The following is a 27,460-nucleotide window of genomic DNA, read 5'->3' on the forward strand; positions in this document are numbered from 1 at the left end:
CCATCGCAGGTAGTTTTGTCATTAGTATTTGGGAACTTTTGCTTTTATCTGAGGGCCATTTTACAGTTCTCTTTCCACCCAGGCTCTGCTGGCCGGGTCATGCTGAGAGCAGCGATACACTGCGGAAGGTGAAATGTTACAGTGTTGGTATCTTACACTAGCTCATGTCCGTCTTGTTCGTGGGAACGGGCTCACAGCGGATCTGCCAGTGAGCTGCGGCCACAGGGATAATTGAAACTCTCCAAAGGTGGGGGCCGCGCTGCAGTGCGCCGAACTCACACCATCTTTATTAGACAAAATGGTTTCTGAGGCCTAGCTAAATTCAATATGTTTGGGCAATGTCTTCAGCAGGTGAGCCATCCACCACCTGGGCCCTGGTGGTAAGGAGGGAATGCCTGATGAGCCATGGCTCTCACCGGGGGAGGGGATGTAGGCGAGGGCCGTCTTTTGGACCAATCCTCCCCTACATTTCCCCCATTTCGTTACTTAAGTAACAAATTCTTTAAATCCTCCAATCTCCTGCACTCTTCCTCGTCAATTATTGCGTCATCCCATGCAGGTGTGCCTTTTATGGGCATCCATGCTCTGTACACCCCCCTCAAGCTCTCACCTCTCCTAGCATATTCATCTGGGGTACAAGTCAGGTATATACATCCGCTCTCTCCTTTCAAGTCTACCCATACCTCCTTGTACCATTCTAGTATACGGGGCTCTCTAATGGTAACATTCTTCGCCTCACTCATCCCAAGTATCCAGGCACGAGCAAACGAAAAATGGGCCGCACTCTTTTGGGTGTTTTCTCGCGTCCTTTTGCTCCCATCAATGTGGCTTTCCGGGATTACCATTAGTGCTGAGTGCAGAGTGGCCATCGAGCAGCTGCCACTCCATGATTGTGGGAGGTGCAGGTATGCCTGGTTGCCACATACCCAATACGTGCCCATCAGGGCCGCTGTCCCTTTTCTTAAATCTGGGATGGTGAGGGTCTTGTTACAGTTCTTGTTTGTCCCCATGGAGGATTTCCCCTCTCTTTTAAAACACAGTTCATAGTCTATTTCCTTCTGCAGCTTGAAGGGTTTTTCAATGGCTGTTACCCAAGTTAGTTTTGAAATGTGTTCCTTCCATACTGGTGTGCACGTTTCTTCTATCCATTGCAATTTCTCTGGTGCCACACCCCTCAGCGCTTCAGCCTTACACATTACTTCTTCGTCCTTCCACTTGTTGTCTGAAAAAAGTGTCCCTTGTATTATAAAAAATGGTTCTTCCAGACATACCACTCCTACTGTCTTTGGATAGCAGGTTTTCTCGTTCTGCAGCATTCTAAAAGTAACTTCATGTGCCTGGAAGGTGTTCATAATTCTGCACAACGTGAGATGAAGGAGACATTGGGCATCTACAATAGGCAACTCTTTGGGTAACAATACTTTGGGCGTGCCTGAAGCATGGGGAATGAGGGAGCAGACATAACAGCTCTCATTTGTTGTTTGTTTAGCTGTTGCACTCATATCCGCATACCATTTATTTGTCTGGTGGGGGTGTCGCGGGTCTTCCATTTTATCTAGCCCTAACCCATAATACTCATCATACTTCCTCCTCCCCGCCTCCCTTTTTCGTCTGTTAGTTCTGTTCCTAATGTACTTCCCGGCTTCATGGGCGATGGACAAAGTGGGCCCCCCTTTCTCCTTCCCGCCCCCCTTTGCCCAATCATATAATATTTCATGTGTTACTGTCATTTTTTCATTTTCTTCCTTTATGTTATCTGACAGTGTGTTTTTCGCTATGGGGGCAGGCTGGCTGGTGGGGGTGTTATACAACAGTATATAAGATGAAACAATTCCATGCTTTATCTTAGGGATACCCGGATAAAAGTACTTTCACAGGGGCACCTAGATATGGAACACAACATGAGGCAATTCAAAGCTCCATCACAGAGATACTTAGATGTGAAATGCAACAGGACTCAATATATAGTAATATACTTTTAGGGATGCCTGTATGTGAGCCCAGCAGAGTACAATTTAGAACCTTTGCTTCATGCTTTCTTAGGGATCATTAGATGTGGGACAGTATGTAAAACAATACAAGGCGGTGTGCACAACATGGAGCACAATGTGTGAATGTGCTTTTATGGGTGTCTGGTGTGGCTTGAATAATTTCACCAACTCAGGATAACAGTTAAGGGTTTTATTTTTGATTTATGCAAGATGGTTTGAGTAAGGAAGATCCATAACTAGTCTCTCAACCTCCCATGTACTCCGTCCACCCTAGCCTAGGCTTCTCTATTTCCAGCGATGCAATGCGACCAGTGATTGGTAACCCCTACTGTCCTGACTTTGGTAACCCCTAATGTCACTATTGTTGAGGGCCTAAAGGCCGTAGCCTTAGTTATCTTACTCCCTCCAGGACTTTCTAAGGGTCCCTAATCTTCTGATGCCAAATGATTTGATCAATGTTTTTTTGGAGGGTGTCTGCCCCTTAACACTTTAGTTCTCTCTCTCTCTCTCTCTCCCTCTCTCCCTCCTGCCCCTGCTCTAATCCTTCTTATCCCTCCCCTCAGCTCTCTTCCTACTCTCTTCCCCTTCTCCACCTCCGATCTTCCCAGTTCTTCCTCCTCTCTCTTATCACTCCCTCTCATTCCATTCTTCCTCTCTCCTCTTTCTCTCCACTCCTCCTCTGTCTGCTACTCCCTTCTACCTCCCTCCTACTCTGTACCTTTGGTCTTCTTACACTTCTACTCTCTCTCTTGCTGCACTGCCTGCCTCCTTCTATTCTCTCCCATCTTTAACCTCCCCTCTACACCTATCTATTCTCTCTTTCACTTCCTCTTCCTCTTCCTCTCTCCCTTTCACTCCCTCTCTCATGCTCTGCCAATATCCCCTTCTACTAGCGACTCTCACTCTGTCTGTCAGGTCCCTGGGTAACAGAAGGCATTTGTTTTGGTATTCAAGAAGTCATTTGTAGTTGTAGCTGCTAAGGAGGATTTTATGGGTTATAATTACAATTTTCTTTTCCTTAACCTAATCCTCATATCAGCTAGCTACTGTTATCCCATTCCAAAAGGCTGAACTTCCTGCTCAACAGTAATTGGCTAACGACTTTTGTGATGCAGTTTGGAACCTCTGGAGAGGTTCTAAACTGCCTTTCATTCAAGATCAGTTCAGGTGTGGTCACAGCGCTTCTTAGCTCCAGAGTAAACATTGAGAAACCAGAGACGGATCAACACATCTTGAAGATATGCATCAGAAAGTGCCTGAGAATCAGATACAGATAAGTGATTTCAGAAAAAAATCAGAACTGTGATTTATAAAAAGTCTTTTAGAAATACTACAATATTGAAACTGCATCTACAGTAATGTAAAAAGTTAAGCCCAACGTTAGCCTGAAGATGTTATCAGCATAGTGTTATATAATTTAAGTAAAATACTTTAAATTTTGAATTGGATATGTTGCATGCGTGCTCTGAAGTCTGTAGGTGAACGTGTATTAAAAAAAAGACTTGCGCGTATGATAACCGAACTTGCAACATTCTTGGCTTCAAGTGTGTTGTGTCTTATGGACCGCGTTAGAGTAAGGGACCTTGCGGCGTGTCGCGACGTGATCTAGGAAGAGAGGGGAAGCCGCATCAAGCGTTTCATGAACTGCTGGGTGCGCGGAACGAAGGGAACGGCTGCAGTAGCGGGCAAGGTTGAGCTCAGTTTCTATTTCTATGAAGGAGAAGGTTCACGCAGTTTCACAGATGCAGCGTATCAGCTGTGGGAGAAGAACACGCATCCGAGGCTCATCTCTGCATCGGGTGAGTCATATTAGAAAATTGAAGTCTACATGCACGCGCAAGTTTAGGTTCTGAGAGGCATTGAAAAGGCGCTGCAAGCAATTGAAAATTAAAATGAGCTGGCTTAAAGGTAAAGCAGTTTGAGAAGCATGGCAGAGCTGTGCCAAGCATTCTAGACAAGAGACTAGAAAATAGTTCCCAGACAGAGGGCAGTCAAGTTAAATGAATATAGTTGCCTGAGTGGAGCAAACAGACTTCAAAAATAAGTTAACTACAGTAGTTTAGAGCAGAAAGCTCCAATCCAGGAGTGTGAAGACATTCTAAAAAGAAGCATAAGAGAATACATGATCATTTTGTTCCTATAAGCAACTGAATTTGAAGAGAATCTACCAAGCCATAGAGGAGTAGCTGTAGCAGGAGAAGATAGATGATTACGTTCCCTTTGGGCAAACTAATGTGAGGAGGATCTACAAGCAGCCACAGAGAAGTTGCAGCAGCAGTGTGAGAACTATCAACACTTCATTAAGTTGCCTCTAAGCATTAAGCAGAAGCAGTCGGGTAATTAGTGGTAAGAGGGAGAGCATATATTTTAAGGTGCAGGGGTATAAATTAATACTAACCAGTGATGTGTATTTGCAGGTTTCCCTAAATTCAGAGGCGTCCAGGAATGGAAGTAACCAGAGGAATCCTGACCATTTATTATTTTAGCCACTTCCCCTTTTCCACCGGTGTGGTCAACTCAGTAGTTGTTCAACTAATTGCTAGGTGAACCAGTTTGGGGGATCTGGTGGGCTATTCGTCTGCTTCTGCAAGATTTCGGCGATGGGACCTGATAGAATGAAAGGCCCACGTTAAATGCTTGCCCGAGTAGAGATGGAGCCCAAGGCAGATGTGTCATTAGGCTTTCTAGCTAAGATGTTATTTGAGATGAGGGAAGAAATGTTGAAGTCAAGGAAGTGGACTACAGAGCTTAGTGATAGGCTTAAAGAGTTAAGTCTTTTGGTGAGCAAGAAAGGTGTAGAGACTGAGAAACCAAGTGTATCAGGTTGTAACCCAGAAAGAGAGCCACCTGTGTTATATCCAGAATTGGAGGGTGTTACAGCGGGAAGAGTTAAAGGGGTGGAGAAGCGAGAAGGCGGTGTGCCAGCTATTTCAGTGGTAACTACTCCATTGGCTCCACCAGAGCGGTTCTCTGGAGATCAACAAAAGGTTAAGTCTTTCCTAATGCAATGCGAATTGCATTACATGTGTAGACCAGTGTCGTTTCCCAATGAAAGGGCAAAGGTGGCTTTTCTGATTTCTTATTTGTCAGGCGAGGCGGCTGCTTGGTCTGTTCCATTGGTTGGAGGAGGGGCAAGAGAGTTAGAAGTTATTTAAGGTCGAGTTGGAAGTTATTTCAGTAATATGTTCGATAGACGTACGTTGACTCAGAGTGTTGACAGTGAGCTGTTAGAACTGAAACAAGGAAACAAGGATTTATCAGTTTACATCACCCACTTTCGAGCTTTAGTATTGGAAGGTGCTTGGCTGGAGGAGAAAAGATCTTCCCTCTTCTATAGGGGTTTGCAAAATGAGTTAAAAGACGCTTCGATGACAATTGTAGAGAGGCCAGCCTCTAGTGAGGAGTTCATCACTCTTGTATTGAAATTAGATGCGAGATTAAGTGAGAGACGTTAAGAGCGCAGGAGATCTGCTCCAGAGGGGAGGCTTTGGGTACGAAGTGAGCGACCTAAGGTGGACGCAGTTCAGAGAGAAGTGAAGGGTTCAGGAAGAGAAAGAGAGTATAGGCCTCCATTAACACAGGAAGAGAAGGAGAAAAGGCAGAAGCAAAATCTTTGTCTTTATTGTGGGGATAGTGGCCATTTTTAGGGAATTGTCCCAGAACCCCTCGAAGATTCTTAACACATACAAGAAGAGGTCAGATGGTTACAAACAGAATTCAGGCATCCGTACCGCACATAACCATTAACGTATTGTCAAGTTCACTGTCAGATACAGAACTTAATTCCAATTCCTCACCTCAACTGCTGGAGAGTTCCACTGGCTGTTTCTTTTTTCCTTTGCCATTGGTATCGTTTTTCTTTTTGTGCAGATAGGGTCTACCGCGGGACAACACCACAGTGGTCTTCAGGAGAACCAGAAGACCAGTGGCCCCGGCCCTGGTCCCACAGCAGCCACGAGGGGTAAAAACCCATAAGAGGCACAAAAAACCTGGGAGATGGTATGGACAGCAGACAGCTGGTTAGGTTCCAGAGGAGCCCAAGGAAGAATGCCGTCCAGCAAGTGAGTTCAAATCCTGCAGGTAAGTGAAGAAGACAGCTCCAGGTGATGGATGTAGGACATTGCCAGTCGGGTAACATCAGAGGGAGACTGCAGCAGGAAAGGGTGAGTTGCTACTGCCTCGGAGGGCAAAGGGAAACAGGGGAAGCTCCAAAGAGAAACGAGTCGAGCGGAAGACTAAGCAAACAACACTGCGCAGAGCCACACAGTGAACAGGGCTGGTAACAGGTAAGCGCCAGTGAAGGCGAGCCAGAAAGAATGGGAGAGCCGGTACAGCAGAGAGAGAGAGAGAGAGAGCGGATGCGCGAGGGCGCCTGTGAGAAGAGAGTCCGAGAGAAACACAGAATACAAGGCAGCCCGAGAGGCTGGGCAGATGGATATACGGCTTGTAAGCCAACAGGGGAAAAACCAAAGCGTTCAGCAACAAAAGGGAAACGAACACAGTTGCAACGTGGCAGCTGCCGGGAGTGGGAGGACTAAATGCTCCCGGTGACAGCCATGTTAAGAAAGACTAGGCCGCCGAAGCGGAGAAGGAAACGGAACGTGATGGCACATTCTAATGGCGATGCTTCCTCCATACATCCCATATGCGCCAAGAGAGCGGGCGCATGACAGTATGCCCTCCTCGACCCCTGGGGAGGCCGGGCTTGCCTGGGTGGGCTCAGTGAGACTTGCTAACCAGTAAGGGAGCTCGAACAAAGGAAATGGGCTCCCAGGAGTTGGGATAACCTTTTCCATAACACTAGGTATTCTAGTCTTCCTCTTCGGAAATGAAAATCTCCTATGCGTGACACCTCATATTCTTCTGTACTTGGGTTGGTCCGTGGCACTATTCTGTGAATGGGCGTGGTAGTGGCTCTTCCCTCCTCTAGTCGCAAAAGAGACGAATGGAAGACAGGATGGATGCGTCCTAGACTCTTGGGGATTCTCAAGCTAAAAGCAACTGGATTGATCTGTGCAAGGATTTCATAGGGTCCCAAGAAGCGAGGAGACAATTTGGAAGGATGAACCCAGCGTGACAAGTATTTAGTGGATAGCAAGACTTTGGAACCGACCACCAATGAGGCATGTCCTGAACGTTTGTGGTCGGCTAACCTCTTGTACACCTGTTGAGCTTCTGCAAGGCTGGCTTTACCGATCTTGTGGGCTTCTGAGATCTCCTTGTTTTTGTCTTCGATGGAAGGAATATTGGTACAGGGAGATACCACAGGAAGGATTCCTCTGGGATGCAGACTGTGTGTACAAAAGAATGGGCTGAGACCCAGTGCAGAGTGGACTGTGTTATTGTACGCAAACTCTGCAGTGGGGAGTAGCGAGACCCAATTGTCTTGTTGGTTGTTGGTGTAACATCTGAAGTATTGCTCCAAGGTTCCATTAAGTCTCTCTGTCTGGCTGTTGGTTTGTGGATGAAATCCCGAGGATAGAGCCCTTTCAATTCCGAGTTTGTTACATAAAGCTGTCCAGAATTTGGAAGTATACTGGCTGCCTCGGTCTGAGATGATTTTGTTGGGTAGACTGTGAAGACAAAAAAACGTCTCGGATGAATACTTCTGCCATACTTGAGGCAGACGGAATGCCAGGAAAGGTGAGAAGTGGGCTAGTTTGGTAAACAAATTGATTGTTACCATAATGCATGAGCATCCCTGGGAAGGGGGAAGATCCACGATAAAGTCTGTGGATATCTGACTCCAGGGGAAAGCCGGAACAGGTGTTTGCTCGAACAATCCAATGGGTTTCTGAGTCCAATGTTTGCTTCTGGCACACTTGGAACACCCCTTAATATACTCCTCAATATCTTTTGTCATTCCGGGCCAGAAATAAGAGCGTTTGATGAGGTCTTCGGTACCCTTCCTATCCCTGTGTCTGGCAGTCCTATGATCATGCCACCACGTTAAAACCTTGAGACAAATGTCTTCTTGGGGGATGAATAGCTTCTTGACCACGAACAGAAGACCATCCTTCTCTTCAATGTTATCCTTGGTCTTGAAATCCCTCGATGGGTGTTTGAGAGCAGTGGCGGCCTTGACCAGCTGAAGAAAGGAAGAGACCAAAGCGTCAATCTTCATTTTCCTGGGAAACAGTCTCTCAGAGAGGCCTTCGGAAGAATACTCTGAGGAACATCTGCAGGAGAGAGTGTCTGCTACTATGTTTTGGCTTCCCAGGATGTACATGATCTCAAAATCATATTGCGCGAAAAAGTGTGCCCAACGGGCTTGTCGAGAATTGACGAATTCCATATTGCGTAGAACCTTGAGGTTCTTATAGTCCGTCCTGATGGTAAAGGGCTGTGCTCCTCCTTGAAGGAGATGCCTCCATTCCTCGCAGGCAATTTTCATGGCCAACAGCTCTCGCTTGATGACCGAGTAATTGCTTTGGTTTGCTGTAAGTGTTCTTGAAAGATATGCCACAGGATGTTTGGTTCCTCCGTGATCTTGTAACAATACTCCTCCAATAGCATTGGGGGAAGCATTGGCCTCTACTATGAAGCCTTTCGATTGGTCTGGCTGCGGGAGTATGCGATCCGAACTGAACTTCTCCTCAAGTATCCTGAAGGCCAGCTCCACCTCTTCAGACCATTGAAAAGGTTTGGTGGTTTTCTTCAGAAGGCTAGTAATTGGGAGAACCGTGTGGGAGAAGTTGGCGATATACTTGCGATAGAAATTAGATAGGCCCAGGAACCGCTGAATGTCCTTGATGGAAGAAGAAGAGGGCCAGCTGAGAATGGCGGACACCTTTTTCGGGTCCATCTTGACCCCTTCCCTGTGCAGGGTAAAGCCCAAGTATGGTACTGACGAAACCTGAAACAGACATTTGCCAGGTTTGACCAAGAGATGGTTGGCTTGTAAGTGCTGAAGGACCTTGCAGAGATGTATTGTGTTTTCTTGCTTGGAAGATGAAAAAACCAGGATATCATCCAGGTAGATGTTAACTGAGTGGAACAGGAGATCAGAGAAAGTACGGTCCATAAAGCTTTGGAATATGGCAGGTGCGTTCACCAGGCCGAAGGGCATGACCCTTCAAAATGCCCATATCGTGCTCTGAAGGCAGTCTTCCAATTGTCTCCTTTGCGTATGCGATGCAAAAGGTAGGCGTTCCGGAGGATAAGCTTAGAGAATACAGAGGCTCCTTGTACGGCTTCCAAAATATCAGAGATTAACAGCATGGGGTAGCTGTCCCTGATGGTGGCCTGATTTAGGCCCCTGTAGTCGATGCAGGGCCTTAACTCTGAGGAGTCTCGTTTGGCGATAAAGAATAAAGAGGCACCAGCAGGAGACCGGGAAGACTGAATGAGACCATTCTTTAGATTGGCATCTAAGTATTCATGCAACACCTCCTTCTCTCGAAGTGACAGAGAGAACATGCGCCCAAAGGGTATTAAGGCATCTGGCATAAGGTTAATCACACGGTTTTCTGGGTGATGAGGAGGGAGTTTGTGGACCTTTTTCTCCACAAAAACATTGTCATATTCTCATATCTGCCAGTATACAATGGACTGTGCGTGTCATGGTGTCATCAGGAAAAAGAACAGCAGGTTCGTAATGAAGCGTACGTAGGCAGTTCTGCTTACAATATGGGGACTGGAAGTTGAGAATGTTTCTTGACCAGTCTATCAGCAGGTTATGCTTCCTTAACCAAGGAATGCCCTGTATGACTGGGAAGTGTGCTGCTCTTATAGTGTTGAATGACATTTCTTCGGTGTGCTGGTGTACCTTGGCTTGCAGCTTTTCGGTCTAATGGGTGATGGGTCCAGAGCTAAGAGGGGTGCTGTCCACTCCTTCCACCTTCTGATCTTCTTTGTTGGGTACTCTATGTATGCCTACCTTATTGGCCCACAGAGAGTCCACGAAACTGCCCGCCGCCCCACAATCAATGAGCGCCAGTGAGTCAACATCCCTCCATGCCAAGGTGAGAGACACCACCATGAGGCGGGTATCGTCAGAAATGCGCGAAGGGGCGATAGCCAGGGTGACATAGGGACTTTCAGCATTACCTCGGACCTTCATCCCTTCTATGTCCGAGGTTGCCCGTTTCAAAACCGTCTGGGAGGCAACTCTGGGCAGTTTCATAATAGATGCGTTGACGACCCGCAATACATGCATAGGCCCGAATCTCGTTGGCATTTTCTTTCCTCCGGAGTGAGCGGGGCTCTGGTAGTGCCAATCTGCATTGGTTCTTCTTTACTCGGAGGCGCAGTCGAAGAATGGCTACCACCCAGGGGGGAAGTAGACCAGTTGGTTCCTTTTACTTTTCTTTCTCTCTTGCTTGCGTTCTCCCAAATGTAATTCGATTTGCAGGACGGTCGACAAGAGCTCAGGGAAGGAGGAGGGATGAGGGATCCTGGCTAGCTCATCCTTAAGTTCCTCCTTAAGCCCTCTCCGGAAAATAGCAAACTGAGCCTGTTCCGGCCAGCCTGCTTCTGTGGCAAGACGTTTGAAGAGGGTTTGAATAGGGTAATGTAAGTCTGTAATGTCTGTTTCAGTAGTGCCAGGAATGAACCAAAGTCCTGTAACTCTGGGTTGTTGTTTGTCACCAATGGAGTGTCCCATGCAAGGGCATTGTTGGCCATGTTGGAGACCATGAAGCCCAATCGACTCAGGTCTGAAGCATACGTGGTGGAACGAAAGGCTAAATGCACCATGCAAGCATCGATGAATTATTTGAGGCGTGTCAGAGACTTGTCAAACTTCCCAGAGGAAATGGCCATAGGGGGTAGGTCAGCTGTGTGAGGATCCCGTGTAGACACCAGTTGGCGTAAACAGGGTTTTCAGCCTTTACATTCTGGACTTCATAAGTCAGTGACTGCACTGTAGCAACTAGTTCTTGTACTTGTTCAGCTGTCGCCATCGTTGGGGTGGTTGGGCGTTGCAAACTGTCAAGTTCACTGTCAGATACAGAACTTAATTCCAATTCCTCACCTGAACTGCTAGAGAGTTCCACCGGCTGTTTCTTTCTTCCTTCGCTCTTGGTATCTTTTTTCTTTTTGTACAGATAGGGTCTACCGCGGGACGATGCCACAGTGGTCTGCAGAAGAACCAGAAGACCAGTGGCCCCATCCCGCAGCAGCCAAGAGGGCAAAAAAGCTGTAAGAGGCACAAACAAAACCCTGGGAGATGGTATGGACAGCAGACAGCTGGTAAGATTCCAGAAAAGCCTGAGGGCGAATGCCGTCCAGCAAGTGAGTTCAAATCCTGCAGGTAAGTGAAGCTCCAGGTAATGGACGTAGGACGTTGCCAGTCGGGTAATAGCAGAAGGAGACTGCAGCAGGAGAGGGTGAGTTGCCACCACCTCATAGGGCAAAGGGAAACAATGGAAGCTCCAAAGAGAAACGAGTCAAGCAAAAGACTCAGCAAATGACACTGCGCTGAGCCACACAGTGAACAGGGATGGTAACAGATAAGCGCCAATGAAGGTGACCCAGAAAGAACAGGAGAGCCGGTACAGCAGTACCGAAGAAGGGGAGAACAGAAAGGCAGGAAGAGAAGGAGAGCTAGCGGGTGCGCAAGGGAGCTTGTGAGAAGAGTCTGAGAGAAACACAGAATAGCAGGCAGCCAGAGAGGCTGGGCAGAAGGATAGACGGCTTGTAAGCCAACAGGGGAAAAACAGAAGCGTTCAGCGAAGAAGGAAACGGAACGTGATGGCACATTCTAATGGCGATGTTTCCGCCATCTATCCCATATGCGCAAGGGGGCGGGCGCATGACACATATCCTTGTTCTGGAAGGGAGGATTGAAATGTGAGGGCCCCTGTTTAATAGATTCAGGAGCGACAGGCAACTTCATGGACAAGACTCTGGCCAGGCATTTAGGAGTGCCAGTAGTGGCTAAGGAGGTTCCAGAACATGCCAGGGCTGTTGATGGGACTCAGCTCAGTTCAGGACTCATAACACAAACTACAGAATTCCATAGGTTGAAAATTTCTGAAGGGCATTGGGAGAAGATCATGTTTGAGTTCATTGATGCACCTCAATTGCAAATAATCTTGGGTATGCAATGGTTGACCTTGCATAATCCCTTAATTGATTGGGACAAGAGGACAGTGGAATTTAAATCAGAATTTTGTTCGGAACAGTGTGTAAAAGCTTGGGAGGAGTGTGATACTGGTGAAGAAGAGAGTTTGGGTGAGTTCTTGGCGGGTGGAAATGCAGAAGAACATGTGATTGGGGCAGTGGTGGGGATTCTGCCAGAATGCTATCTTGAGTTTGAGGATGTCTTTAGTGAACGAGAGGCGAATGAGTTTCCACTGCATCGCCCTTATGACTGCAAGATAGATTTGGAAGAAGGGGCACTAATTCCTTGTGTTAGAATGTATGCTTTAACAGAGAAAGAGAATGAACATCTGAAGACATATTTGCCGGAGAACCTTGAAAAGGGTTTTATTCGTCATTCTAAATCACCAGCGGCCTAGCCATTATTTTTCGTGCCCAAGAAGGATAAGAGCTTAAGAACATGCATTGACTACAGAGGCCTGAATAAGATTACTATCAAGAATCACTACCTGCTTCCTCGGATTTTGGTCATGTTAGATACCATCCAGGGTGCCAAGGTATTCACTAAACTGGAGCTTTGTGGAGCTTATCATTTTGTAAGAATTAGAGAAGGTGATGAATGGAAAACTGCGTTACGAACACGTTTCGGATTGTTCGAATATCAAGTGATGCCATTTGGGCTTTGTAACGCGCCGGCAGCATTTTAATATTTCATCAACAAGGTTTTGCAGGAGTATCTAGATGTTTTTGTAATTGTCTACATCAACGATATTCTTATTTTTTTCCAGGAAGAGCATCAACATCAAGAACATGTTCGAAAGGTATTGTTGAAGTTGCGTGAGAATTATCTATTCACCAAGTTAGAAAAGAGTCAATTTCACACGACCATAGTGGACTTTTCGGGTTTTGTGATTTCACCGGCCGGATTGGAGATGGATTGCAGTAAGATTAAGCCGGTATTAGATTGGCCAACACCCACTTGCGTGAAGGATGTTCAGAGCTTTATTGGATTTGCTCATTTCTATCGCCGATTTATTCAAGACTTTTTGTTGGTGGTTACACTCATCACACGATTGCTGAAGAAAGGTCTAAAATTCGTCCTGGAGAAGTGAGCAGAGGAGGCATTTAATTTTTTAAAGAATAGTTTCACCACTGGGCCAATATTATTGCATCCCGATGTTGAACAACTGTTTTTTGTTGAAGCAGATGCTTCTGACGTGGCCTTAGGAGCAGTGCTTTTGCTGAGACATACGAGTACGGGTCAACTACATCCTGTAGCTTTCTATTTCCAAAATGTTTTCGAGTGCAGAAAGAAATGATACCATCTCAAACAGGGAACTCTTGGCAATTAAGCTGGCATTTGGAGAGTGGAGACACTATTTACTCGGAGCACGTCATAAAGTTATAGTTCTTACAGATCGCAATTTGACTTTCCTGCGCTCTGCGAAGACTTTAACGCCACGTCAGTTAAGATGGTCTCTTTTCTTCGCAGATTATGATTTTGTGATTACTTGCAACCCCATTAACACAACATTGTACGTGAGCACCCCTCCCACCCCTCTTTAGGGACTCACAGTATTACAGCCAAGTACACATCTGCTCCACCTTAGGGAGCCAGTATCTCACACAATAAAACATTTTAAAGTGCTTTATGGTTCCCCACTGAGCATATCAAGGGGTATATGAAAGGCTAAGTGAAGAATGCAGGAGCGTACTTCTATACATGCTCTGGGGTAGATGCAGGGGTCTGAGTGGCCGAGGCGATATCTATCAGATACTGCCTGAATGGGGCCCAGTAGTCAAATGGGTGGCTAGTGGCGGGAAGAGTGGAGGAACAGTCTCTCTGTTCCAACACGTTCATAGTCTCCCGCCACTTCAGGAGTGTGGGGGGGTTGGGTCTCCCCCAAGTTCTGGCCACCAGGTATCTGGCTACCACTGAAGACATGCCTAAGATTCTTTTTACTGTGCAGTTGCCTCCTTCAATCAGGGCTAAAAGCCAGAGTTTTGGGGAGTACACTCTCTGCGAGGGTAGCATATTTATCATTGCATCTTCTATGTATTTTGTGATTACTTTTAAGTCTGGGCGACAAAATGGCAAGGCAGATGCGTCGGAATCCTGGGAGTTCCAAGGAAGATCCATGATCACCAGTACTGATGCTCCAAGATAGTAACTTTGTGATAGCTGAAATACAAAAGGTTGTGAGTTTGAATGAACAGGTGCCTAAAGAAATGACTGTGGAGCAAATGACTGAATGGGCAAGAGGGGATCCGGCACAAGTGATTAAGAATGGTTTACCATTTGTAGATGCTAGGTTTTTCCTTGTCATCTGAAAATTTGCGGGAGGAGGCTCTTCGACAGAGTCATGATTCTCTGCTAGCCGGGCATCCTGGTTTCAGAAAGACCTTAGAACTACTACGTAGGGAGTTTTGGTGGGAAGGGATGTGTAAGGACACTATGTAAGAATGTGTGAAATTTGTGCACAAGTGAAGTCAGAAAATCAGAGGCCAGCCGGATTGTTGACTCCTTTACCCATACCACCACGTCCATGGCACACTATCTCTTCAGATTACATTGTTGAATTACCTCTTGATCAAGGTTGCACATTGATTCTGGTAGTGGTAGATGTTCTAAAGGTTCAGCTACAGCCATTAATTTAGCACAAGCGTTTTTGCAAAATGTGGTAGGATTACATGGACTTCCCACACAAGAGATTTCAGATCAGGGATCTCAGTTTGTGTCCAAATTCTGGCTGGCATTTTGTAAAGAGTTGAAGATTGAGGTTATTCTAAACATGGGTTTCCATCCTGAGGCAAATGGTCAGACTGAGAGAGTGAATCAGGAGTTAGAGAAATATCTGCGTTGTTACCTCAAGTCTGATAAGCGTTGGGTGGAACTAATCTGGTTAGCAGAGTTTTGTTATAACAATACGTCTAAAGATTCAACCACCATGTCTCATTTTATTTAAATCAAGGGTTTCACCCCAGATTTCTTCGGGAAGTGAATTTGGAGGGAGTGGAAGCCCCTGATGTTGAGTGTAGACTGAAAGCCATGGTTGGGAATGTCAAGAAGGCAATAGAGGCCCTGCAAAAGAGTAAGTCTAATTATAAGAGATTTGCTGATCGTAAGCGTAGGGCGGCCCCTGTATATCAGCCGGGAGATATGGTGTGGCTTTCCAGCAAGAATATAGCACTCGAGGATAAGAACAAGTTTAGTCCGCTGTTTTTGGCACCATTTGAAATTGACAAAGTTATATCTCCAGTGTCTATTAAGCTGAAGTTACCATCTAGTCTTAAGGTGCATCCCACTTTCCATGTTAATCTCCTGAAACCTTGTATCAAGGTAACTAGGCTATTTCAGGCCCCAGGTCCGGTTTGTGTGGAAGGTTCAGGAGAGGAGTATGAAGTACAGGCCATTCTGGATTCTAGGGTGGTTTGGGGTAAACTGCAGTATTTGATAGATTGGAAGGGGTATGGTCCTGAAGAAAGATCTTGGATGGCTAACCAAGATGGCCATTCCCCAATGTTGGTCAAGAGATTTAATTTACGTAGGCCAGAGAAACCAGGCCCTGGGATAGGGCATTACGGGGTGGAGGGTACTGTCGGCTCCCTGGGTAACAGAAGGTGTTAGTTTTGGTATTCAAGAAGGCATTTGTTGTAGCTGGTAATGAGCATTTTATGGGTTATAAGTACAATTTCCTTTTCCTTAACCTAATCCTCATATGAACCAGCTACTGTTGTCCCATTCCAAAATGGTGAAATTCCTGCTCAGCAGTAATTGGCTAAAGACTACTGTAATGCAGTTTGGAGCCTCTGCAGAGGTTCTAAACTGCCTTTCATTCAAGAAGATCAGTTCAGGTGTGGTCACAGCGCTTCTTAGCTCCAGAGTAAACATTGAGAAACCAGAGAAGGATCAACACATCTTGAAGATATACATCAGAAAGCGCCCGAGAATCAGATATAGATGAGTGACTTCAAGGAAAATCAGAACTGTGATTTATAAAAAGACTTTCAGAAATATTACAGTATTGAAACTGCATGTACAGTAATGTAAAAAGTTAAGCCCAACGTTAGCCTGAAGACGTTATCAGGATAGTGTTCTAGAATTTAAGTAAAATACTTTAAAGTTTGAATTGCATATGTTGCACACATGCTCTGAAGTCTGTAGGTGAACGTGTATTGAAAAAAGACTTGCATGTATGATAACCAAGCTTGCAACATTCTTGGCTTCAAGTGAGTTGTCTCTTATGGGCCACGTTAGAGTAAGGGACCTTGCGGCGTGTCCCGACATGATCTAGGAGGAGAGGGGAAGCTGTGTTGAGCGTTTCATGAACAGCTGAGGTGCGTGGAACGAAGGGAACAGCTGCGGCGGCGGGAAAGGTTAAACGCAGTGTCTATTACGAATGGATTGTGTCCTCCCACGTATTCCTCATTTTATGATAATCGTATCCCAGCTCTGCTGCTTCGGAAAACATTTTCACCAGAGGGTGCTGTGTTCGAGGCCGTGGAATCGTAGTCCTTCGAGAGCTGTCGTCGAGCATCGACGTCATCCGCTGTATTAAGGGCTCGAGCAGCGCCCGTTACCTCAGTTCTGTTTTTCCGACGCAACTGCTTCATGTTACGAACGGCGCATCAGATTTTTCCTCGACGATGTCCTTGTCATCTACTCCCACCACACCCAAGACAAGGTTAAAGAAATGTCAGAAGTTTGGTAGGAACATTTCAATAATCAACCACCATCGGAATTGCCACTGGTAACAGCCCAGAACATTGGGTTGATGAATGCGGTTCCTGCCAGGCCAGATCCAATAAGGCTCTTAGGGAACGTAGAGGTAAGCTGGCGGTGGGGGAGGAAACCTATAGGTCTTCCAAAAGACAAAGATTCGGATGAATCTAGTCGAATATCTCAACATGAGTTGAGGAGGTCGAGATCAAAGAGTCGCTCGGGAAATCCTCCTCGTCTTCGACTAAAAAGTAAAGAAAGCGACGTCACACGTCTTCTTCCTCCTCTTCCTCTTCTGAGAGGAGAGTAACTTATCCATCAAATTATGATTCCCCAGAAAGATGGGAGGCCTTTAGGGCTTCGATGCTTAAAATATTTGAGAAAGCGGCCCAGACCCTCTTGAAGTTACCGCGTGGTGATCATGCCTCTACCCACTCTAAAAGTGAGGGAAATCAAAATCTAAACACGCGAGAGCTGAAAAAGAGTCGAGTGTCATCAAGGGAAAGTTCCCCGACGCCTCGTACTAAGTCAAAACCTCTGGTGCATAAATTGGTGGTAGCCGAATCGACATCGTCCTCGAAACTCAACTCGAAACAGTCGACGACTACTGCGTCAAAACCGCAGATGAAAATTGTGTCAACACCTTTAATTGTATCGAAGCCGCCTTTGACAAAGTCAAAGCCAGCATCTTCTTTATCGACACCTTCAACGCCCTTATCGAGGCATTCATTAATCTCGATACCCAAGTTGACGTCATTACCCATGCCTAAGTTGATACCACCCTCGTTACCTGAAAAAGCTTTCCATCCTCAACCCAGACAGGAATTCTTCAGATCCATGTCATCCATTTTTGAAGAACACTCCTCTGAAGAGGATGTCACTTCAGCTGGGGTTAGGTTTGGAACCAGGGAGGTCCCTGAGGAGCTAGTGGACCCGAATTCCAAAATAACAGATCTTTATGACTGTCTTCAAAATGCCAGTGTCACAAGTCTCTCCCCTTCTCACCTGTTTCTGTTGTGTACTTGCAACCTTCTGGGATTTCTTCTTCTTTACGGTCCGGAATTTGTATAGACCCGAACGCCGATCTTCGGCGTCCAGCGTGAGAATAGCGGTTCAGTTTCCAGGAGCGTTCAAAAAGTCCAGGGTAATTCCAGGAAGTAAATAAGGTACGCTCGGAGGCACGGAGGACCGTGACTCAAGCGCGGAAGGTTTTCCAGGAGATTGGATAAGGAAGGGAACAGGAGGGGATTCAAGGAACTGGGAACAAGGAATCAAGCGAGAGCCCCGATCGAACTCTGGCTAAGCACGTCCGACTACAGGTAGCAGTAGCATTGAGACACGCAGAGCCGCGGGGGCGTTTCTCTTTTGTAGGATGAGCAGCGTGGAACGCATAGACTGATCCGGAGCATTCCGTTCCGGGCGGCCATGTTGGAAGGATAACTGCATGCAATCCCCTGCGAGTCAGGGACCAGGAGGTCCAGAAAGGACGTAGACGATGGTTCATGACAGCCAGTGGCCTACACACTTCACCTGAAGTGGATTTTGAAAGACCAGACCCCACAGATCATGCTGATCCTAGTTGTAGGAATATTATGGGAAGGGTCATTGATTTTATGGGTTGGAAGACAGCTTCCCCAGATTTCGACCAGGATGACATGACAGACATCTTGAGTGAAGGTCTTCTAAAAGATCCTGTTCTTCCATTCCATAAACCACAAGAGGGTGATGGTAAATTGGAATACTCCTGATTCTATTTGAGAAGTAAACAAGAATTTCTACCAAAATACAGGCCATCGTTATCAGAATATCTATCTAAATATCCCTCCCCTGAAAGTCTAGTAGTTCAGGCTGCAACCTCCACTAGGCAAACAGCTTACCCATCAATACCACCAGACAGGGATGATAAAAAAGTTGATGCTTGGGCCCGGAAAGTTTTTACTTCGGGCAGCAAGGACCTTAAATCGACTAATGTCACTTGCACTTTAGCAAGATTTACATATACCCAGTGGGACTGCATGACATCAGCGGCTGAACGCTTCCCGGAAGGTGAGGAACGGGATGGTTTCCTGGCTATAGTGAAAGATGGTAAGGAGGCTATGGTGGAATGACTTTAGTCAGGACTGGACACTGCGGATAGTGTAAGCAGGTCCATGGCATCTAGCACGGTCCTACGCAGGTTTGTATGGCTAAGGAAATCTGGCTTTGCACCTGATGTGCAGTCTAGATTACTTAATATGCCCTTTGACGGCTTCAGGTTGTTTGGGAGCAAGGCGGACGAGAGCTTGGAGAAGCTGCAGACCTCAAAAGTGGCAGCAAAATCACTTAGCGCCGCTATAAGACTGCCTCAACAACACTTTTATGCAGGCTCATCTTCCTGGAAGAGTCGTCCCTTTCGCTTCTAATCCTCTTTTGGAAAAGGGAGGGAGCAGGCCAGTCAGAGGCAAACAGAGAAAACCCTTTCGTGGTGGAAAAGGGAAAGGTGCTAGATCAGCCACAGCAGCGGCTACTACCTCCTCAGCCACTGCTGCAGCCGCTGCAAAGCCACTTTGAGGTCTTCACCCACAAAACCCCGTTGGGAGGCAGAATCACTCGGTATCTGGACGAATGGCAGGCATTACATAAGATACATAAGATGCCTGGGCACTAGAGATTGTGACCCATGGTTACTGCCTTCCTTTTCATCAAAGACCTCAAGATCATCCACCGGGAGCCAACTCTGTACAAATTCCAGACCCGCTCCTTGTGCAGGAGATTTTAACCCTGCTAGAGAAAGGTGCAATAGAACATGTACCTGTAGCGGAGAGGAACAAGGATTGGTACTCCCCTTATTTTCTCATCCCCAATAAGGACTGAGGATTGAGACCCATCTTGGATTTAAGAAACTTGAACAAGTTCCTCAGGAAGGACAAGTTCAAGATGGTGACTCTTTCTCAGATCCTTCAGGCTCTTCTGATTCAGGACTGGCTGGTTTCATTGGACCAGGATGCTTACTTTCATGTGTCAATCAATCTCAAGCACAGAAAGTTCCTGAGGGTTGCAATTGGTGGTTCTTATTGTCAATTTCGGGTTCTACCATTTGGGTTGACCTCCGCCCCGAGGGTTTTCACCAAACTGATGGCGGTGGTGGCAGCGAGTATTAGAAGAAGGGGGATTCACGTCTCCCCTTATCTGGACGATTGGCTAATCAGGGCGAGTTCATCCAAACGAGCCCAGGAACAAATGGCCTTGACCTGTCACTTCTTACACAGACTGGGCTTCTCCCTCAATTACAAAAAGTCACAAATGATTCCAAGCCAAAGACTCCAATTCATCAGAGCAGTCCTGGACACTTCCTCAGGGAAAGCCTCGCCTCCCGAGGAGAGAGCTCACCACATTCTGCAGATGGTAACAACGTTTCAAAATGTGTAACATCTATCGGCATTCGACTTTCTAAGGTTGCTAGGCCTCCTGGCATCCTGTCTTTTTGTGGTGCCAGAGGCCAGATTGAGGATGAGATCCCTTCAATGGGCCCTCAGGACTCAATGGTCTGAATTTTCGAGGGAGATGTCAGATCTTCTGCAAGCCTCAACCAAGGTGGCTCAAGATCTCCTATGGTGGGCTTGCAAGGAGAATATCCTCAAGGGGGAACCTTTTTGGCAACCATGGCCGGAGATAACGGTAGTGACGGACGCCTCACTCACGGGGTGGGGAGCCCACACCAACGATTTGACAATCAGCGGTCGTTGGTCTCCATCGGAGTCCAAACTACACATCAACCTTTTGGAGCTGAGGGCAATCAGACTAGTGCTGAAGGCCTTTCTGCCCTCTGTACAGGGAAAGAATGTCCTAATAATGACGGACAACACAGTGGCTATGTACTACCTCCACAAAAGAGGAGGCGTAGGATCACTCCCACTGTGCAGAGAGGCAATGCAGCTCTGGTTCTGGGCATTGCAAGAAGGAATCTCTCATTCGGCAATTCACCTAGCCGGAGAGCTGAACACAGCGGCAGACACTCTGAGCAGGCAGAGCACAGTCTCCCACGAATGGGAACTAGCTCAGGAAGTCCTTCAAGAGATCTTTGCCCTTCGGGGAACCCCGCAAGTGGATCTGTTCGCGACCGGTGCCAACCGGAAGTGCGAACTGTACGGCTCAAGGGAATTTCCCCTGAGAGGAGCTCTAAGGGACATGTTCGTAGTGGACTGGGTATTTCGACTCCTTTACGCGATCCCTCCAGTCCCCGTGATTCCTCAGGTAATCAGGAGGTTGAGAAAGTTCAGGAAAACCATGATCCTAATTGTCCCGGATTGGGCCAGGAGGACGTGGTACCCGGACCTTCTGGACATGTCCATCTGCCCTCCAATACGTCTTCCACAAAGAGGATCTTTTCTTGCAATAGGAAGGTCGGGTTCTCCATCCAGAGGTCAAGACACTCAGCCTTCACGCATGGTTTCTGAGAGGCTGTGATATAAGGATTGGGACCTCCCGGATGACGTAATGGAGATTTTGCTTTCGGCCAGAAGGCCAGCAATAAAATCCCTGTACCGGTGTCGTCGGAACAAGTTCAGTAACTGGTGCAGGGATAAGAATGTGGATCCATTCCTTTGTAATACTCCACCAGTACTTTCTTTTCTCTTACACTTAGCCAATTTGGGGCTCCAAGTTGGTACTATAAAAGGATATTTGGCAGCGCTATCTATCTTTAAGCGTTCCTCGGAAGAGGTGTCCTATTTTAAAATGCCCTTAGTAATTCAACTCTTGAAAGGGCTAACAAATGTGTACCCCCCAACACCTTTTCAGGTGCCTATTTGGGATTTGAATTTAGTCTTAAAATTTCTCATGTGTGCCCCGTTCAAACCTTTACATTCTTGCCCGTTAAGACTTCTCACTCTTAAAACCATTCCGTTAGTGGCTATAACATCAGCCCGCAGGGTGAGTGAGTTGCAGGCACTGTCTTGTAAGCCGCCTCACACCATTTTCCATAGGGGAAAGGTTATTCTAAAAGTCAAACCATCTTTCTTGCCTAAAATAGTTTCTGATTTTCATCTGTCACAAAAAATTACCTTACCTTCTTTTTATCCTCCGCCTCACGCTAGTAAGGAAGAGGAAAGGTTGCATAGACTGGACCCAAAAAGGGCTCTCAGTTTCTACATTTCCAGGTTGGCAAATCTTCGACAATGTGACCAAATATTTGTTGGGTATACTGGACACAAATTGGGCCTTGCAGTGTCTAAACAAACTCTATCCAGATGGATAATTCTAGCAATCTCTGAATGCTATAAATTAGCTGGGAAAGAGCCTTCAGATGGATAAAGGGCTCATTCAACCAGAGGCATGGCAACTTCCACGGCTCTTCAGAGGGGTGTCCCAGTGCAGGATATTTGTGCTGCAGCCACCTCGTCGTCAATGCACACCTTTGTAAAGCATTACTGCTTGGACTCCACTTCATATCAAGGAGGACTATTTGCAAAAGATGCCCTTCATTCAGTCCATAATTAAAATTTCTAGTACTCCCACCTCTAAAATTACCACTGCTAAGGGAGTCTATCATAAGATGAGGAATATGTGGGAGGACACAATCCATTCGAAGAACAAGTTACTTACCAACTGTAACGTTCTTTCGATTGGATGTTCCTCCCACGTATTCCTCATCGACCCTCCCAGCCTACCCCTCTGTCCTGTTTACGCCAGTTGTACTCGAACTTCCTTAAGAGCCTGAGGACTTAAAGCCTGATCAGCTGATGCGACCATGAACACCGTAAAAACAGAACTGAGGTAACGGGCGCTGCTCGAGCCCTTTATACAGCAGATGACGTCGAAGCTCGACGGTGGCTCTCGAGGGACTACCACTCCGCGGCCTCGAACACAGCACCCTCTGGTGAAAACTTTTTCCAAAGCAGCAGTGCTGGGATGCAATTATCATAATATGAGGAATATATGGGAGGAACATCCAATCGAAAGAACGTTCAGCAAGCATTTTCACTTACTGAACTACAGAATTTAAAGAACGTTCAGCAAGCATTTTCACTTACTGAACTACAGATTTTCCTCCTATATGGGGATATTGCCCCCTGCAGCAATTGCCCATCATGTGCCTTTAGAAAAAAAATATATAGTTAGGTAAAAGGAGGTTGTTTGGGATTTACGTTTTTACAGCAATTGCCAGACCACAAACATAATTTTTTGTATTAGTTGTCCATGTAAGTCTAGTCAGAATGGACCCTCACTTTGCAAATCTACAGCTCAGACACCATTGGTTCCATTTTTGGTATAAGACTCTTCAAACACCAAACATGTATTAACTGCCACAAATTACACCACAGAGTTCTACCCTAATTAATTGACTGGAAATCACAATTACCCTAATAAAAAAGCAATGTTAATAGGGGTGACCTTTAGTGTACTTCCTGTAATGGGACATCACTCTTATGGGCACATCATATGACTTCTGAACGAATTCCCAGGTGTAACATTTTTCCATGAATTATAGGTTTTAAGACAACTTTGTAATAAAAATACAGGCATGTAATATACAACCAAAACTCTCATTATATATATAAAGCATCATTGGGACCCTCAGAAACTAGTCGGGATGAATTATCAAGCAAAGCATGGAGAGGATCAAGGCAGGGAACTCACCAGGGGAAGCCATTTCTGACTTTAAGTTAGTTTGATGAACCCATGTATAAATAGAAAGAGACAATTTGGCCAGTGGTTTTCTGATGGCCTGCCTATTATAAAAAGAACAAGGTTAGTGGGATAGAGGGTAAAAAGGAGGATAACATATTGAAATAAAATACAGGAAAGGGGGTGATGGGTAGAGATGGGAACCCATGCTCCGACCCAAGGTTATAAAAAAAACAGCAAATGTATTGAAATAAAAAAGCTTCAAAAAGAAAGCTTTTGCACAAATATTTCAGAAACAGCAGATCTGCCTTCTGATAAAACCCTTTGTGACAGAACTAAAAGATCCTCAATATGTGTTCAGCACAGAGAACAAGTATACAAATTGATTTTGTGGTATTTAACCCCATGTGGGTTGTATGGCATCTCAAGGAAACATTCAGATAAATGTAAGATTGCACAAACATTGGTTCTCTACTCCGCATATGGTGTGATTGTCCCATAACCTGTCCCTTCTGGAAATATATTGTACATCACCTGTCTATTGCTATGAACTCCGTTTCCAGGGGACCCAGGAATAATATTACTGGGTATACCAAAAAGTCAAGTGTACTCTCTCTGGTTTGATAGGGGAGCAGGTTTAAGATTGTGTGCAGTAAAATTGTTGATTGGTACCTCCTGGGGACGACCCAACACATCTGATGTAAATTTATGACCAATCAAGGTTTGGAACAGCCTAGTTATTGAGCAATTGACAGCAAATATAAAGGACCAATTGCATGTGTTTATCAAAACAAATGACAACCCATCCCACACTACACTAAATGGGTAAAGACAACTCGGAAGTATCTTTCAGCACTGCATTTGTTTAGTTTACAACCTTTCTAAGTTTGCTAATTTGGGTTTACTAAGAAGCTTAGGTTAATTTCCAAATACCTTACTACTATTGTGCCTTTGTGCTTCAGGTAGCATTAGATAATGCTGACTGTTCAACTTGTACACTTATTATTAGAACAATGTACACGATTGGGATGTTTTTTAATGGAACCCATATTTGATTCTGATCCGGTGGAGGGTTTAATCTTCAAAATGGATGGAATTAATGTAATCTAAGATGCACTTTACAATGTTTCAGAGTCTAACATTTGCTTTAGAATGTATCTATTTATTTATTTGCATTTGTAGAGCACCCAGGCCCGAGGCCATCAGGGTGCTGTTTCATACTGTGTGAGTTGGACCTACTGCATCCCCCTCATGAACCTTGACATCTGTGGACTTAGACACTGGAGACTCAACAAGGAGGGAGATGGACACCCACGCTTTTGCTTCATAGATCTAATGTAAGGAGAGGACAGAAACAAGAAAAGAAACACAAATTTGGGGGGTGCAGCTGGCTGAGGGAAGAGACCTTGCTGATAAACAAAGAGAGGGAAGGGAGGAAAGCCTGGGGTGACGCTTGAACAGGTCCTGGCTGTAGGTGGTGTGGATGGCCAGTAGTTCTTACACAAAGAGCCATGTTTTGAGTGCCTTGCGGAAAGGATGGTAGTTAGTTTCTGTCTTAGTTTAGGTGGCAGAGCATTCCAATGGGTAGCAGCTACTTTGGGGAAACTGGCCCCTCCTGCTCTCATCTTCTTCACCTTTGGCAGGACTAGCCGGTGTGCCTGGGTGGTTCTCACTGTTCTGGACGAGTGGGATCATTCAATTTTTCTGGCTAGGTAATGGGGGGCTGCGCTCGAAAGATACTTGGGAGTGATTGAGAGGGTTTTGAAATTGATCCTTTCTCGGACCGGGAGCCAGTGGGCTTTTTTTCTTGCGGCGGAGACGTGGTCTCTTTTGAAGATGTTTAAAGCTGCTCGTAGGGCATTGTTTTGAATAACCTGTAGTTTGGTAAGGTTCTGCTTGGAGGTATCTGCAAACAGTGTGTTGCAGTAGTCCAGTCTTGCTCCAGTGATAGCCCTGACTATGGTTAAGCAGTTAGTTGGAGAGAGGAAATGCCTTGCTGCATTGATAAGCATTGTTGTGTATGCGGACTAGGATACAATGGCTTTCCCTTGTTTAGTAAGGGAGAGCAAGGCATCTAGGTGGATACCTAGCATTTTCACGGATGAGGAGACGGGGATTTGTTTGCCATCTATGCATAAGGAGGAGAAATCTGTGCTGAGTTTCTTGAGCATGGTGGGCGAGCCAACTAATGGGATCTCTGTTTTCTCGTCGTTCAGGCTTAGTTAGTTGGAGGCCATCCACGATTGAATGATGGCGTATATTTTGTTGATTGTGGAGGAGTCTTCTTGGAAGGAGCCTGTGAGAGGGAGTAGGATTTGGGTGTCATCAGCGTAATTGGTATAGGAGATGCAGAGGGAGTGCAGGAGCTTGAAAAGGGGTTTACTGAATATATTGTAGAGAGATGGGGGACACCACTATTGTAATGCAGTTTGGAGCCTCTGGAGAGGTTCTAAACTGCCTTTCATTCAAGAAGATCAGTTCAGGTGTGGGATGGGGATGGGGATGGGTGGAGACATGTGCAATGTCGGAAAAGACTCTCATGGTTCTGTTTTCAAGAAAGGAGGCTATCCAGGCAGCCGATTTCTGGGAGAAGTTTGCTGAGTGTGTGAGGTGGTGGCTGAGTGTGTCGTGGTCTACCAGATCGAAGGCAGCAGATAGGTCGAGGAGGAGCAGGAGGGCTGGTTTGCCTTCATCTTTGAGTGAGTCTAGTTGAATTTTAAGGTCTATGAGTGCTGATTCAGTGCCGTGGGAAAGCCGGATTGGCGCATGCCTAGAATGTGGTAGGTTTCTAGGTAGGTTGAAATTTGTAGGTAAGCGGCGTAGGTTGAAATATGTAGGTAAGCGGCCCTATCCAGGATCTTAAGGTGGAAAGGAACTGTGGTGATGGGTCTGTAGTTGTTGGGTGACAGAGGGTCTTTGGATGGTTTTTTCATCAGTGGAAGAACCCAGGCTTCTTTTAGACTAGTGGGGACCTAGCAAGATGAAAAGGATGCGTTAATGAACCTTGTAATGAACGGGGTCATTGTTTCTGCGCATTCTTTGATGATGGAGGGTGGGCAGATGTCGCCTTTACATTTAGAGGGTTTAAGGTTTTTGAGGATGTTGGCAACTTCTCCCTCAGAGACGTCTCTGAATTTAAAGGCTGGTGTGGAATGGATAGTGGTTGGTTGGCTAGGGCGGGGGTGATGGTTGCCCTTTTCTTTTCAATTTTGTGCTGTAGCATGATGATTTTCTCACGCATCTCATTTTGAATGCTGATGCACCAGGCCTTGTCTTTGGTTATGGTATTAGGAGGCTGGGCTGGGATTTCAAGTTCTGTAAGGATTTTGAAGAGCTCATGTAAGTTGGTGCTGGCTTTAGCCATTCTGGAGTTGATTGATGATGGCCTTATTATATTCCCTACTTATGGATATGAAGGAGGCTTTGGTGGCGTGCTTGAGATCTTTCTTCCAGAGGTTTTCAGCTTGCCTTTTTGTGAGCGCAGGGTTGATAGGTCCGGGGAGAACCACAAATTGATGTGAGCTTTGAGCTTAGCCTTTCTGTGACAGTGTGGGGCTACCAAGTTGACGGCTTTGGTTAAGGTGTTGGCAACTGATCTGCCATGATAGTAGGGTCTTTTGAGACATTGTGATCCATAGCAGGGTGGAAAATGAGTCTTTGGTGATGTTTTGGGTACTGCAGGAGAGCGCTGGGGGGAGGCTCATGGTATTGAATGGTTGTGAATTGAAGGAGGAGAAGGTGAAGTTGATGACGTGGTGGTCCGACCAAGGGCAGGTTGTATTTGAGCTGATTGTGATGTGGCTGTTCAAATCGGCAACCCAGTCCAGGGATCTTCCTTTGATATATGTTGGGTTGGAGACTGAATAAAGCCCAGTTCTGTGAGGGCATTTGCTACTATCGCTGCAGTGGTGTCCATGGGATTGTGTAGACGATTAAGGTCTCCTAGGAGTATAACTCTAGAAGAGGGTTTGATGTTGTCTGACATGAGGTATGTGAGTTCTTCCTCATAGGTAGTGGGGGGTCTGTGATGCCTGTACAGGATATGCAGTGTAATTTAGTCAGTGGGTGAAGTTGTACATTTAGCTGAGAGAATCTCGCA

General features: G+C 46.0%; 1 protein-coding gene across 3 annotated transcripts in view; it reads left to right on the forward strand.

The window, feature by feature from the left end:
* The window catches only part of OGFOD2 (2-oxoglutarate and iron dependent oxygenase domain containing 2), a 472,935-nt gene that overhangs the window by 436,000 nt on the left and 9,475 nt on the right, over nucleotides 1-27,460 (forward strand). Inside the window, exon 1 of one of the 3 annotated variants that reach the window (XM_069619643.1) lies at nucleotides 3,562-3,790. The exons of the other annotated variants lie outside the window; for them this stretch is intronic. Within the exon in view, the coding sequence (XP_069475744.1) occupies nucleotides 3,704-3,790 (87 nt within the window). The 5' untranslated portion in view covers nucleotides 3,562-3,703. Of the gene's footprint in view, nucleotides 1-3,561; nucleotides 3,791-27,460 lie in introns of those variants that run through there. 3 annotated transcript variants of the gene reach the window in all.

The sequence above is a fragment of the Ambystoma mexicanum genome, chromosome 10 (genome assembly GCF_040938575.1).
Source record: "Ambystoma mexicanum isolate Mex_15411 chromosome 10, UKY_AmexF1_1, whole genome shotgun sequence".
NCBI classification, from domain to species: Eukaryota; Metazoa; Chordata; class Amphibia; order Caudata; family Ambystomatidae; genus Ambystoma; species Ambystoma mexicanum.